The 16,329-nt window shown below is 45.0% G+C and overlaps 1 protein-coding gene across 1 annotated transcript in view; it reads left to right on the plus strand.

Annotated features, from left to right (window-relative positions):
* LOC118092288 (zinc finger protein 585A-like) overlaps positions 1-15,113 on the plus strand; it is a 30,523-nt gene extending 15,410 nt beyond the window's left edge. Inside the window, exons 7-8 of the mRNA XM_060280533.1 lie at positions 6,579-6,794; positions 11,925-15,113. Of these exons, the coding sequence (XP_060136516.1) occupies positions 6,579-6,794; positions 11,925-12,835 (1,127 nt within the window). The 3' untranslated portion in view covers positions 12,836-15,113. The remainder of the gene's footprint in view (positions 1-6,578; positions 6,795-11,924) is intronic.
* The last annotated feature ends 1,216 nt before the right edge of the window (positions 15,114-16,329 follow it).

The following is a 16,329-nucleotide window of genomic DNA, read 5'->3' on the forward strand; positions in this document are numbered from 1 at the left end:
CTGGGTTTCCCCAGCCACTCTAGGCAGCTTCCAACAGAATATTAAAATACAAATAATCTATTAAACATTAAATGCTTCCCTAAACATCCTTAAAAATCTTTGGATCTCCACCCCCACCCATCTTTCCCCCATCTACCTCTTTTCCCCTTTTTCTTCCCAATGTCTCAACAAATGAAACTGATTTGTAAAAATGTTAGGAGAGACATTGCACATATTTCTGTAAATCAAGAAAATCTTTAATTAAAAAAATCTCTGGATGTGCGCAATGCGCGGGGCTCCTCCTGGGCGCCTGCTTTGGAGAGAGAGCGCAGAGAGGGAAGGGCGAGCTTGGGGCGCTTGGCTCTGCCAGGGTTACACGGAACGGAATCGGATTCCTAGAGAGGACAGAAAGAAAGGTGGGGGTGGGACCAGGTCCTCCCGATCCAAAGCCCCTCCCTCTCTCCCAAGCCGCTTCCTGCAAGCGGGGGGGGGGGGGAGGCGGTGAATGCTTTGTCTGCCTCCTTTGCAAGCACTGCCTCGGTGTCGTCTCCTGCAATCTGGTGAGTCTCTTCTCTTTCCTCCCTTTGGCTGGATGGGAGAGAAAGGGGGTCCCAGGGCTGCAGGCGAGGATGTATGGGGCCCCCCAAAATCAGCCAGTGGAGGGTCCTGCACCCCCTCCTTGCTCTCTGCAAAGCCAGGGGGCGGGTGATTTTGCAGGAGGTCTGCAACTGTGTTCTTCCTTTGCAGAAATGCGCTGCTTGCTGCTGGGGGGGGGGGGAATGGCATGCAAATGACCCCCGTTCAGATTTAGGAATGAGTCACATTTGGTCACAGAGGTTGTAGCCAGACGGAAACATTCGGACATAATGTACATAAAAAAGTAAAGACAGTTACTTGGTTATTATTGATTACATTCGGGGACCAGTTTATTAAACGCACTTGGGGGTATAATCCCAGAAGGAAAACAAACATTTAAAACATTGAACAACAGTAAATTTAAAATTTATAAATGCGATAAGCCTATAGACACTTAAAAACTTTGAGATAAGCTACCGCAGAGAAATGACCCAGAATCGCCCGAGGAACCGAGATTGGGGATTTTCTTAACGAAGTAGTTTGGATCTGGGGGTGGGGGTGGGGGTATGCGCCTGCAGATCTGTACACAGAATCTGGCGACCATCCAGGTCGTCTTTTGGTCTTTGCCTAACAGGAGAAGATCAAATTTTTGCTTTTCCAGGGTGTCGGTGAGCCTCACCAGCAGGGGATCAATGGTCTCACTACATGCCTCTTCATAAAAGGGACATCTAAAAAATAAGTGCTCTGAGCTTCCTATCTCCCCCAATGAACAGGCACAAATTCTCTGAGCATATGGGACTTTTTAAAAGGATATTTCCAGGACTGGTGAGGGCAGAGCCGAGCTTCTGGCGAGAGTATAAGCCCTTCTTGCCTTTTTGGATACGAGAAAGAAGAGATATGCTGCTGGTGTGGCTATCTCTCTCTCGATTTCTCCAATTTTATATTCAGAGCACCTTGAGCAGTCCTGTTGTCTCTCTGTCTCTCTGATTCTTTGCCTAACCGTAACTTTTGCTTGGCCCAACCCCAGACTTAGAAGGGATTGAGGGGCAAAACCCAGTTTCTGAAGGGTGTTCAGGACTACTGTCTGCCAGCCTGACTGGAACTGGTTGCAGGGGATCAGTGGGGCTATTCCTCGGGGAGAGCAGATTCAATGTCAGCCACTTGTAGATTGATGTTAGGCAGATATAAGCCTCCACTCTCATCATCCCCATTTCTAGTCTGACCCATGCATTTGAAATGTCTGTCAAGCCTCTGCTTAAAGACCTCCAAAGAAGGAGACTCCACCACACTCCTTGGAATTTGCTACCAAGGAGTGTGGTGGAGTCTCCTTCTTTGGAGGTCTTTAAGCAGAGACTTGACAGACATATGTCAAGAATGCTTTGATGGTGTTTCCTGCTTGGCAGGGGGTTGGACTGGATGGCCCTTGTGGTCTCTTCCAACTCTATGATTCTATGTTTCTATGAAATGCATTTGGGGACATGTAGGAGAGCTCTAAGGAGTTTGGATTGAACTCTCTCCAGGGGGGAGAAAGCAGAGTAAGGCGGGCCCAGAAAAGATCCATAAAGGAGCTGTGCCAACGTTTTGGCCTTGTATAATTTTAGGGCCGCAGGGACGAAAAAGCCCCCTTGGGCTCTAAAAAGTTTAAGAAAACAGTTTGCTGTTTTTCCCCGCAGAGCTCCTGATGGAGTTAAGTGAAGTTTGTTGGTTCCTGAAGCCTGTACCACCATTCCTAGGTACTTAAAATTTGTGACTTGTTCTAATTTGTGGCCTTGAAGTTCCCAGCTTCTAAGCTTTGGTTTCCCCCTGAAAGCAAGTATCTTGGTGTTTTGATAGTTAATTTTGAGACATTCAGTTTCACAGTATGCTGCGAGCTTTCTTGGTGTTTGTTTGTTTGTTTTAGACAGAATGAGTTGTGTTTTATTAAAGATTTCTTCATTTACAAAGGTATATGCAGTGTCTCTCTTATATTTTTACATGTATCATTTTTGTAAATCAGTTTCATTTGTTGAGACATTGGAAAGAAAGAGGGGGAACGAGGTGGGTAGGGGGTGGGTTCAGAGTCTGGGCTGTGATGAATTCCAGCCCTGGTTCTGAGCAAGACTCATCCATGCTTGCTCAGGGAACTTTGTTCTTCCTGTGGGCATGTATCTGTTTCTTAACAGAACAATGTATTTGCTTTGTAGGATTTGCAGACGCCTTTACTTAAGACGGAACTGGGCAGTAGACCAAGAGCTCTCTTCTTTTCTCTTGGAGGCTTCCTGAGAGCCCAGATGGATGAGCAAGACTCAGCTGGCCCAGAAGTAGGAAGAGGCCATGCCATCAACACTGGGAGCAGTGGGGGGATCTGGGAAAACTCTCTGCAGAAGATCCTGGGTGAGGAGAACACCTTCAGCTCAGAAGTGCAGAGACAAAAGTTCAGGCAGTTCTGCTACCGGGAGGCTGAAGGACCCCGAGAGGTTTGCAGGCGCCTCTACTGCCTTGACTGTCAGTGGCTGAAGCCAGAAAGGTATACGAAAGATCAGATGCTGGACCTGGTGATCTTGGAGCAGTTCCTGGCTGTCCTTCCACCGGAGATGGAGAACTGGGTGAGGGAATGTGGAGCGGAGACCAGTTCCCAGGCAGTGGCCCTGGCCGAAGGATTCCTCCTGAGTCAGGCAGAGGAGAGGAAGGAGGCAGAGCAGCAGGTGAGAGAGACTGTCCTTGGGGATATTCCCTATAGGCTCTCTTTTGTGATGGCTCCTCCTTTTTTGTCAGGGGTGGGGGTGGGGGTGGGGGAAGCATCCTAGGAATGATCTCTGATACCCTGAAGTGTTTGCCCCTCCCATTCCTTTTCTAATATTTCTCCCCATTCACTGTTTTGAATCCTTGTTGCTCTTTCAGGAAAAGAATCTGTTTGCAGAAATGGACCCGGATTCCACTGACGCAAAGGGAATTCTGTTGGTCAGGAGAGAGAGGCCAATGGGTAAGGAGGAAAGAGTTTTTTCTTCATTTGGTCACATTCTGTGGATTTGGAAACTAACCTGTGGGTTCTTTTCATCTTTTTGGGGCAGATGCTTTTGGGGCCAAAAGCCTTAAGTTGTGGACATGTATTTTTATGTAGCTAAAATACAAATGTCAAAATTCACTCACTTTAAGGTGCTACTGAAGGAATTTTTTTATTTTGCTTCGACTCAACACGGATACCTACCTGTCACTCAGTAGGTGAGACTTTATCTGAGGCCTACCTGTAGTTAGAGATGCATTGCTTCACCTCGAAGAAAAGCATGTGCTAATGGCCTGCCACTTCCCTTTGTCTCTCACAGGTGACAGAATGATGCCAGGAAGACCTCCTCACCCATATTTGCATGGAGGCAGAGGAGAAACAGCAGCTCTAGAACCAGATCAGGTAGGGAGAAGGAGCATTGTGGGAAAGAGGCTGCTGCTCTTGAATTCTGTGATAACTGCCCTTAAAAAAGGCTTTAAATGCCATTCCAGAAGGTTTATGTCCTGTGAATGATTAATAAATCACCTCACGTTCACTAGCCTTCTGAATGATGCTTGTATTATTAATCAGTCTTTGCAGTTTTATTTACCAATTTAACATATAATGCTAAAACAAGCTTCTAGACCAGGGGTCCCCAGACTTTCTGCGCGGCGGGCCGGTGCCCGCCGCGCCGACCGCGCGGTGGGCCGGAGGGCAGGGGAGTGCGCGCGCAGCGGGCCGGAGGGCGGGGGAGTGCGCGCCCGTGCGCACACGCACACGGGCGGGGAAAAATCGCCAAAAATCGCTTGTGCGCATGCGTATGGGCCTCCCCCGACCCGGAAGTGCACCAGAAATGACCTCTTCCGGGTCGGGAGAGGCCCATACGCATGCGCACAAAGGATTTTCGGCGATTTTTTGCCGATTTTTTAGATCGTCGCTGCGCCGCGCGCCGTGAGAGCGGGCGGCGGCAGCGGGCGGCGGGAGTCGTCGCGGGCCGGATTGGAAGGCCGATTGGGCCGCATCCGGCCCGGGGGCCGTAGTTTGGGAGCCCCTGTTCTAGACAATTGGCAAACCATAAAAAACAGTGGCCAGAATTCACCTCACAAGTCCCATCAGTTGCATTATACTGTAGGACTTTCCCCCTCCTTCCCCTCCCTGTGACCCCCTGCACCCCTGAAGTTGGCTTTAGGGCACGGCAAAGGTTTTCCCCCGCCAGAACAGTAGATGGGGAGAGGAAAGGGAGAATGCTTGAGCAGGGAGAATGATCTGAAGAAAACAAGGTGGAGTTCCATCCATTTACACAAAGATGAATACCCATCATTAAACAATAAAACAATTCTGTTAAGACGTTAAAATGTGCATCCTTAATTAAATTTTACAGCAAAACAATCCCATTAAAACAACAGGAATGAACAGGCAGAAAGCAGCAGAGCTCTGTGTTGCAGAGAATCTGTTGGCCATCTGAGCAAGGCTTTTCTCTTCTTCTTTTAGGGTCCAGTGTGCTTTGAAGATGTAGCTGTTCATTTCACAGACGAGGAGTGGGCATTGCTGGATCCTGACCAGAGAGCTCTGCATAAGGAAGTCATGCAGGAGAATTGTGGGATCGTGGACACTCTCAGTAAGGCTCCCTGTTGGATTCTAATGTCTGTTTTGAAATTCAGTATGTATCTATATATGATGGACCTCCAGTATTTTGATGGAGCTCAACAGCACCACCTACAGCATCTGGGATTCTGACACTCTCACAGTGAACCCTGAATGGAGGGGTAGCTACTCTTATTCTTCCTCCGGTTTTGCCTTTGCCAAACCAAGGTTGGACTGGTCTAAACTATCTGGGCCTTCAGAGATGTGATGGAATTTGAAGAAGCTTCTGTCACGTTTTCTGTTTCTGTTTTTGCATCTGTCAGTTTTTCATTGAGAAAAGAGATGACTGACATTGGTATGGTGTGAATTCCAGGAATCAGCAGAACAAAATCTGTCCTGGAATAGACCCGGGCTTTTCAAATCTCACTGTCATGGACTGGCTGGATGTAGAGGAATGGTGGGAGGAAGCAGCAGGGGGAGAAAGCTCAGAGCCCAGGGTGTGGTGGTGGGACAAAAATGAGTTGTCAGAGGGAAAGGAGGAAGAAAATGAAGGAGGTGGTGAAGAAGAGGGAGGCCAAGAGGCACAGATGAGTCAGGCTGGTGATGAAGGCAGGGTGTCTCGCCCTCCTGCTGTGATAAGCTTCCCCTCCCCCCCTTGTCTCCCTGACCCAGAAGAGGTATGCAGAAGAAGGAACAGAGACAGTGGTGTTGGCGGAAGGGAAGGACCACTGAGAAGAGAAGGCTTAGTCAGTTGTGGGAAGGCAGGGACTTGAAGTCGCCACGACTTCCTCATAGTGGCAAAGTCTACGGGAATTGTTCCTGTGCTCACTTGGCCTGACACTACTGAGCAGCCTGTTTGTTCTCATAAAGAGTTAACTTCATTTATTCCATGTGATTTATTGCTGACCCATTCCTGACATTCAGGTTCCCATTAAGGGCTGTCAACAAAAGCAGTGAAGCCTGTTATAAGACCTTACATTTATTTCCCTTTTGTTCTTCCTCTGTCCCAAGCATTAATTAGCAAAGTTCAATAATCTAGGGCTGCATTTCTTCCTGAGGCTATGATCAGTTTCTCTCTTTGTTGCAGGTGGTAATGAACTGGAAATTAAAAACGAGGGAGACCATGACAATGTCTACATAATGGAGAAGCGATGTAAATATACAGAGTGTAGAGGAAAATGTAGTCAACGCTCTCATTCCGCTTCCCTCCAAAGAAATCCCTTTGGGAGGAAATCCTATCAGTGTTTAGAATGTGGAAAGAGCTTCACCCAGAAGGAATGTCTCACAACCCATCAAAGAATTCATGAAGGGAAAAAATCATTTCAGTGCTCGGAATGTGGAAAGAGCTTCAATCGGAATTCCCATCTCACTTCCCACGTAAGAACTCACAGCGGACAGAAACCATATCAGTGCTTGGAATGTGGTAAGAACTTCGCTTGGAAGGAAAGTCTCACCTCCCATAAAAAAATTCATTCAGGGGAGAAACCGTATCAGTGCTTGGAATGTGGAAAGAGCTTCACCCAGAAGCAAAGTCTCACAGCCCATCAAAGAATTCATTCAGGGGAGAAACCATATCAGTGCTTTGAATGTGGAAAGAGCTTCATTCATAGCGCCAAGCTCACGACGCATCAAAGAATTCATACAGGAGAAAAACCATACCACTGCCTAGAATGTGGGAAAAGGTTCAGTCAGAGTGCCCATCTCACTGTGGGTAAATGCCAGGATCTGTCCAGGTCTTCTTAGGCCCCTATGCCTGGGCAGGACGTCTGGAACACCTTCAGCATACACCCGGGAATCATGGACTCATAACTGGGCTTTATGAGCACCAAATCAGCAGTAAACAGCAGAAGCATTTGTAGAGGTTTCAAAACATTCCTCATTTATTTCTATTAACTACTGCATATTTACAGATCTGGCTTTGTGAGTGTTACAGCCTCTCACTTAGCCATCTTGTCTACAGAAGATATTAAACTGCACACAGCACACAGCAGAGAGCAGAGTCAGGAATGAAAAACAACAAAGTAACAATTCCTAACTGTTCCCTCCCAACAGCAGATATCACCAGATTTTCAGAATGGGAGGGGTGAAAATGCTCACAACCTCCCCCTTTTCATTCTGACCATTATGAAAATCTAGCACAAAAGCAATTTCTTTACATATATACCAAGTTGTTCCTTATTAACAGCTTTAGTCAAAGCATCAGCAGGTATTTCTTTCCCTGGCATATATGAGACTTTTACAACTCCCTTCTGAATGCATTCTCTGGCACGGTGCAATTTGATTAGCAAATGTTTTGTTCTTTGCTTGCACCCTTCTGAATGGATTAGTTCTATGCAGGCTTTGTTGTCCTGATAAACTTGAACTGGACAACAAATTTTTACTCTCATATCCTCACATAGTTGCAACAACCACTCTACATTCATGAGGGAAAAATTTAAAGCGTTGAGTTCTGCTTCACATGAACTCATGCTTATTGTTGCCTGTTTCTTACAAGACCAATCAAATAGGCACTGATTGTACAAATAACACACACCTGAGGTGCTCTTGCCATCAGTTGTATCACTGCCAAAACTGGCATCGGCATAGATCTCAAGACCTCCAGATTTTTGGCTAGTAAGCTTCAACCTGTAATGCATAGTGCCTTTTAAATACCTAACTATGCGTTTCAGTGCCTTCCAGTCTTGCACTGTAGGTTGATTTACATATCTGCTGAGCAAATTTACGCTAACAGCAATGTCTGGTCTTGTGCACCTTGCTATAAAACTAAGTTTACCCAAAACACTTCTGAACAATGTAGTGTCAGGAAAAACATTAGCATTAGTATCATGTTGGTACCCTGTGACCATGGGGGTGTCTACAGAATTGGCATCTGTCAGATTTAATTTTTCAATCACATCATTGATCTTACGTGATTGATGCAGCAAAACATCACCTTGCTTATTTCTCTCTACTTCCAGTGAGAGATAATTGCTGACTTCCCCTAGGTCTTTCATATCAAAATGCTTTTGCAGTTTTGCAAGAGTGGTTTTGTAAATATTTGCATCCTTCCAGAAAAACAAAATATCATCCACAAAACAAATGCAGTACAATTTGTGCTGGTTAGATTCTTTAACAAAAACACAAGAATCAGCCTTTCCTTGCTTGAAACCTAAGGAAAACAGCACTTCTGTCAGCTTAGTGTGCCAGCATCGAGCGCTTTGTTTTAGACCATACAGGGATTTTTTTAATTTACACACCATTCCCTTTTTTATCTGCACTCCGTCTGGCGGTGACATGTAAATACTCTCATTGAGAATTCCGTACAAAAACGCAGTATTAACGTCGTGATGAGATATGGTCATGCCCTCTTCTGCAGCAATTTTCATCAACAGCCTAACTGTCTCAAATTTGACTGTCGGTGAATATGTCTCATGATAGTCCTGATCAGGAACTTGAGAAAAACCACGTGCAACTAATCTGGCTTTATATCTGACCACTTTACCAGTCTGATCAGTCTTGGTTTTGTAAATCCACCTGCTGTCTACAAGTTTCATGCCTGGTTCTGCTGGAACCAATTCCCACGTGTCATTTTGCTTTAGGGAATTCAATTCAGCTTTCATGGCGTTAAGCCAAGGTTCGGCATCTTTTTCAGGTAAATTTTGAACCTCTTTGTAGTTAGTTGGTTCAAAAACTGAGTTTGTGTTGCTAGTGGCAGCCATATCTGAAATAGCAGCTTTAGCAAATTCTTTAGAAAATCGTTTAGGTGCTTGTCCCTTGGTAGTTCTCTCAGATCTACGCAATACTCTGGGATCCTCTGGGTCTGGTTCCTCCTCCTTGGGAGAATGGTGACCTGTATCTGGCAAAGATTCTACCTCTAGATCAGTGTCAGACCCATCTGATTTCTTAAAAGAGGTCTTTTCATTCTGATCATCTGTATCAGTGTCAGAATCTGTGCTACCATCAGCATCAATTACAGGTTTTGCCTCTTTGTTAATTGGTTTAACCACCTCATCATCTGAAATGGGATGACATTGAAAAATGCCAACTTTGTCCCATTTTGGATTACAATCCATGCTTCTGGTCAGCCTAATTGTGTTTGTGTCTGTCATCAGCACACGATAGGAACCTTTTTCATAACCTAGAAAAATGCCATGTTGACCAGATTTGCTCAATTTGTCACCTTGCAGAGTATGCACCCAAACTTCAGAACCGAAAATTTTTAAATGTTTTACAAACGGTTTCCTTTTGAACAGCATTTCGTATGGGGTGCAATCAATGGCTGATTGATACCTGCGGTTGTAAATATAGGTGAAACACGATAGAGCTTCAGCCCAGAAGGGGTTGGGTAGGCCTGAATCATGCAACAGAGTTTTAATTCCTTGTTGCAAGGTCTGGTTTACTCTTTCACATAAACCATTCTGCCATGGAGATCTGGGCGTGGCAGTCATGTGCTCTATGCCCTGTTCAGCAGTAAAGTTTTCAAACTGTTCTGAACAAAATTCTCCACCCCTGTCAGTAAAAAGACAACGTACATGCTCATCGTGAACATTCCTGAGCCATGCACAAAATTTTTGAAACTTAGAGAAGGCTTCAGACTTCTTTTGTAACATATAGACCCAAACATATCTAGAATAGGCATCTATCAGAACCAAAAAATAACATGAGTTTCCTCTAGAGAGCGCTAGAGGTCCAACCAAGTCTGCATGCACAATCTCATAAGGTTTCTTAACCTCCCTCCCAGATTTTGTACCTTTGGGAGCTTGCTTAATTTTGTTCTCTGCACATGAGACACATTTCATATGATAAGGACACTTTTGAACTTTCATGCCCTCAACCATATTTTGCATTTTACCTACTGCCTGGAAATGCAAATGACCAAACAAACGATGATAATCATGAATACAATGGTTATGCAATTTCTCATTCTTATCTACTGATATATTACAGCATGCCTTTTCAGTTTCTTTAGTTGCTCCAGCAGCTGTACCTGTAACAAAAGGCAATACATATAAACCATCAACACACTTAGCATAAAGAATGAGTTTGTTATCTCGAAGAATTTCACACCGAGAGTTTGCAAACACCACTTTAAATCCTTGAGCGTCTAGCTGAGAAACACTCAAGAGATTATCCTGCAAATGAGGAGCATACATAACATTTTTAACTGTTGCATTAAGGCTCTGCAAAGAAACCGTTCCCTGAGCCAAACTTTTAATAGTCGTTCCATCCGCTTGATGAATTGCTCCTCCCTGTTTCTCAAGATGAAGAAAGAGATTTTTATCATTGGCCACGTGCCTTGTGGCTCCTGAGTCGACAACAAAAACAGAACGTGTGAGTTGATTAGAACTGCGTGAAATCAAAGCCTTTGATGCAGCTGGCCCTTGGGGTTTTCGGCCTCCTCCCCCTTTGCCTTTGAAGTTGCCCTTCTTCTTTGAAGAGTTTTTACACTGATTTTTAAAATGGCCGACCTCTCCGCAAGAAAAACAGCGGCGCATTTTAAGAGCTTTTGCAACACTTTCACTTTCCCCTGTTGAAGGCTTGTAGGCATTTCCAACAGCCTTGTCCCTGCTTTCTCTAGCAGTCTGTCTGCGATCCCACTCATTCAAGAGCACGCTAGACACATAATCTTCTGTTAGACGGTCATTGGGCAAAGACGACAATTGAGCAGCTACAGCATCATAAGATTCATCCAAACTGTTTATGATAAGCATTGCAAAAACAGCTTCTGAAATATTTAAGTCTCGCTGGACAAGATCCTGTCTGAGACGTTTTAACTGGGCTAGATGGCTGGGCAAATCACCATCTTTCTGTAATTCCAGCCTACACAGCTTTTTAAAGAAAAGCACACTGGATCCTGCATTTTGTCTTAGATGCATATCTCGAAGTTTATTCCAAACAGCCCGTGCAGTCTGCTGGTTCTCCAAGTTGACCAACAACTGGTCCTGGACACTCAGAATAATTGTCCCCCTGGCTCTCATGTCTGCCTCATGCCACGCTGGCCATCCATCATCATCCTCATTGGGGGGGTCATCTTCTATAGTATGGTAAAGCTTTTCCCTTTGTAAAAGTGCTTTCATTTTGACCTGCCACGTAGGATAGGTCTCTGGTGTAAGGAGAGGAAAAGATAGAGACATCTGGCCAGAATGTGCAGAAGCCATGCCTGTGTTTTGTTAACAGCAAGACACTTCCCTTCATGCACCCCAAATACTCTTGACTCTCTCAGCAACTTCTCTCCCCACTCAGCACAATTAACAGGCAAACTGGAAAAGCGTCTCTGCTGTCTTCTTGGCAGCCAGCAACATACCTTTTCTGTAAATCAAACAGCAGCTTGAAAAACAGCTTCAGCTCACAGCTCAACTCTGATGTGCAGCATCAGATGGAAATGGATCAGAAACATCCAATTATCCAACCATCAATAGCCATCTGCAACCATCAGCCTGCTACCAGCAACCATCCGCCTGCTACCATATGTGGGTAAATGCCAGGATCTGTCCAGGTCTTCTTAGGCCCCTATGCCTGGGCAGGACGTCTGGAACACCTTCAGCATACACCCGGGAATCATGGACTCATAACTGGGCTTTATGAGCACCAAATCAGCAGTAAACAGCAGAAGCATTTGTAGAGGTTTCAAAACATTCCTCATTTATTTCTATTAACTACTGCATATTTACAGATCTGGCTTTGTGAGTGTTACAGCCTCTCACTTAGCCATCTTGTCTACAGAAGATATTAAACTGCACACAGCACACAGCAGAGAGCAGAGTCAGGAATGAAAAACAACAAAGTAACAATTCCTAACTGTTCCCTCCCAACAGCAGATATCACCAGATTTTCAGAATGGGAGGGGTGAAAATGCTCACACTCACAACCCATCAAAGAATTCATACAGGGGATAAACCATATCCGTGTTTGGAATGTGGGAAGAGCTTCAGCCAGAAATCCATTTTTAAGTCGCATCAAAGAATTCATACAGGGGAGAAACCATATCATTGTTTGGAATGTGGAAAGAGCTTCAGTCAGAATGCTATGCTTAAGACACATCAAAGAGTTCATACAGGGGAGAAACCATTTCAGTGTTTGGAATGTGGGAAGAGCTTCACCCAGAAATTAACTCTCACATTCCATCAAAGAATTCATACAGGGGAGAAACCATATCAGTGCTTGGAATGTGGAAAGAGCTTCATTCGGAAATCCCATCTCAGTTTCCATAAAACAACTCACAGCGAGAAGAAACCATATCAGTGTATGGAATGTGGAAAGAGCTTTGCCTGGAAGGAAAGTCTCACAGCCCATGAAATAATTCATACAGGGGAGAAACCATATCACTGCTTAGAATGTGGAAAGAGCTTCACCCAGAAGGAAAGTCTCATAGCACATCAAAGAATTCATACAGGGGAGAAACCATATCAGTGTATGGAATGTGGAAAGAGCTTCAGTTGGTACTCCCATCTCAGTTCCCATCAAAGAACTCACAGCAAGGACAAACCATATCAGTGCATGGAATGTGGAAAGAGCTTTGCCTGGAAGGAAAGTCTCACTCCCCATCAAAGAATTCATACAGGGGAGAAACCATATCAGTGCTTGGAATGTGGAAAGAGCTTCACCCAGAAGGCAACTCTGACTTCTCATCAAAGAACGCACACCAGTAGTAGTAGTAGTAGTAGTAGTTGTTGTCGTCGTCATTTTATCACGATTAATGACCAGTATCAAGATAAAAATACCGATTACAAAATTTCGAAGCTTAGAACAAAATAAAATAGTATCAAATCACATACACATAAAAAGTAGTTCCAATTTGTCATTTATCTGTCAGAAAGGTGTTCATTCTGAAATCGACACATTATCAGCAGGTTTACGAAGATACTCAGAGAGGAGATTCACTTGAGAATAAAACCTTTCTACCCAACGTTTTGAGAGCCAAATATAAGGTCCAGAAAATGAGATCTAAATTACGAGAGAGTACAAGGCAGAAGCTTGACAGTGGAATGAAAGAACAATATCACTTGCTGCTGAATTTGCAGAACAGTGAATCACGGGAAGGAGCAGTGGAGAACTTCTGAAACAACAATGGGATATTAGCTCCGCCCAAGGCATGATGTACAGTAGCAACGGCTGGGAAAAGATAGATATACAGCGGTACCTTGCAAGACGAAATTAATTCGTTCCACGAGTCGTTTCGTCTTGCGATAATTTCATCTTGCGAAGCGCGGTTTCCCATAGGAAGGCATTGATATTTCATTCATGTGTTCCTATGGGGGTAAGAGCAAAAAAGGCGCTGACTCACCCGCCACGGTCAGAGGTTTTTCAGGGGGAAGCAGCAGGAGGGCCAGGGAGAGGCTCCCTCCCTCCTTCCCCAGCAGCCAGACCCTCATGCCCAAGCAGACAGACAGCCCGTTCGCGCGCAGGCAGGCTGGCTATCTGGTTGGCCTCTCCTGTTCGCACTGTCCTGTTCGTGCGCAGGCGGCTCAAGATGAGTGAGGGGGGATCTGGCTGCTGCGGAAGCCAGGCGATGGCGGCGGTGGAAGCGCGAGGCGGGCTGGCTCTCGGTCTGAGTTTCTCCTCGCGGCGCCCTGCTTCGTCTTGCAAAGTTTTCTATTGCACAGCCATAGAAAACTTCATCTTGCAAGTCTGCCAAAAAATCGCAAAATATTTTCGTTTTGCGATTTTTTCGTGCCGTGTGGCATTCGTCTAGCGAGGTACCACTGTAATATTTTACAAGGACAGGAAGGAACACAGACAGAATAACTGACACACACAGGAGGAATAAGGACATAGTTGGAATGTTTCGCTTATAGATTTACAAACCATATAATATGTTAACACGAATGAATGTCAATAATAATAATAATAATAATAATAATAATAATAATAATAATAATAATAATAATTTATTATTTATACCCCGCCCATCTGGCTGGGTTTCCCCAGCCACTCTGGGTGGCTTCCAACAGAAAAATAAAATACAATAATCTATTAAACATTAAAAGCAGGGCTGCCTTCAGATGTCTTCTAAAAGTCTGGTAGTTGTTTTCGTCTTTGACATCTGTTGGGAGGGCGTTCCACAGGGCAGGCGCCACCACCGAGAAGGCCGCCAGAAGGCCCTCGGTGATGGACCTCAGTGTCTATTGCAGTTGTTGTATAAAGGATTGTTATTTCAACTGGAGTGTAATTGATATGAATAAGATTTTGAAACGCAGAAATAAAGATCAAACCATCAATTCTAGTATGCAGGAGGTCACCTAAATTATATAATTTGGCATTTGAATGATTGAGATTAGTAATTGTATTATAATTTGGCATTGTTATAATGAGGCTTTCATTCAATTAGTGTAATAAATAAAATTATTGTAAAAAAAAAGCATGCATGACAGATAGTCATCCAACCTCTTGCTTAAAAACCTGCAAGGAAGGAGAGTCCACCATCAGAATATTCTCCCTAATGTTTAGTCCAAACATTCTTCCTTGTAACTGGAAGACATTGGTTTGGATCCTACCCTCTGGAGCAGCAGAAAACAAGCTTGTTCCATCTTCCATGTGACCCTTGATCGTCTTGGTCACCCTCCTCTGCACGTTCTAGCTTGTCAATATCCTTCATAAATTGTAGTGCCCAAAACTGGACATAGAACTCTAGTGGAGTCTGACAAAGTTAAAATAGAGCATGATTATCTCTTTTCTGAATTCGGGGACTATGCTTATTTTGATGCAGACCAGAATAAAAGGCAAAGGTAAAGGACCCCTGACAGTTAAGTCCAGTCACAAACGACTATGGGGTTGCGGCACTCATCTCGCTTTACTGGCCGAGGGAGCCGACAGTTGTCCACAGACAGTTTTTCTGGGTCATGTGGCCAGCATGACTAAGCTGCTTCTGGCAAAACCAGAGCAGTGCATGGAAACGCCATTTACCTTCCCGCCGGAGCAGTATTTATCTACTTGCACTTTGACGTGCTTTCGAACTGCTAGGTTGGCAGGAGCTAGGACTGGGCAGCGGGAGCTCACCCCGTCATGGCGATTCGAACCACTGACCTTCTGATCGGCAAGCCCTAGGCTCAGTGGTTTAGACCACAATGCCACCCGCATCCCTTGCAGCCTAGAATAGGATTAGCTATTTTTGCTGCTGCATCACACAGCTGAAGAGGAGAAGTGAGAATGGATGGATGAAAAGCCTTGTGAGTGGTACATGGGTGTTCTGTCCATGGGAAATTGACCACCGCACTACTGGAGAGGACTTCCGTAGCACCCAGATCTTCAGCAGTCAGGATGGGTTGGAGAGGCAGAATCAGCACCATGGAGAGGGACAAAGGAGTCGGCTTCAATGCCACAGCTAGCAACACTGCAGCAGAGGCAGAGCAGTTGTCTCAGCAGTGGCCTGGAGTAACTCCAGAATCTGGCTTGCTATTGGCTGACTTGAGGCCCCACCCCCTGAATGCCACCCCTGGGCAGTTAAAGGTCGGTTCCTCCTCTGCAACCACTGGCTTCCTCTTGGTCCCTAAAGTGGGTGATATTGCCCCATGAAGGGTTTTTTCCTGAGGGGCGCTATGAGGCAAAGGTGTGGCAATGTACACAACTCTCAGACTTCGAAGAACTTTCACTGCATGACCAAGTTCATTGGTTTTGTGTTGTATTAATTAAACTATGTACATTTGATTTTGAATAAATATGCAACTGTTACCGTTTAGAAATTATTGTGTTGCTATCTTCCTTAGTGTGTTGTGCAAACAACTTTTCTGAATAATGCTTTTATATGGCAGGGGGCACTGGGGAGGAGTGGGGGGAAGTGGCAGAAAAATGTTTGGCGTTTCAGAAAAGTGCCCGGGGCAGACGCTAAACTGCCCCAGACTCCACGCACTTCTCTGGTGGCCATCCCTGGCTGCCGATGCCCTAGCAGTCCAGAGGCCAGTGATATGCGACTCCCCTCCGTAGAGAAAAGCATGCACATTCCCCTGCTCCATGCAGTAGGAAAGAAGGAGCCAAAAGTAGATCTAAAGCTACTTTATTAAAAGGCTATTTACAAAGTCCATTCTCTGTTTCTCTGCTCATAAAAGACAGAGTTCCTATTGGTCAAGACAGGGTTCTGTCTTGGGCCCAGTCTTATTCAACATCTTTATCAATGACTTGGATGATGGGCTTCAGGGCATCCTGATCAAGTTTGAAGATGGCACCAAATTGGGAGGGGTGGCTAATACCCCAGAGGACAGGATCACACTTCAAAATGACCTTAACAGATTAGACAACTGGGCCAAAGCAAACAA

Source organism: Zootoca vivipara, chromosome 12 (assembly GCF_963506605.1).
Source record: "Zootoca vivipara chromosome 12, rZooViv1.1, whole genome shotgun sequence".
NCBI classification, from domain to species: domain Eukaryota; kingdom Metazoa; phylum Chordata; class Lepidosauria; order Squamata; family Lacertidae; genus Zootoca; species Zootoca vivipara.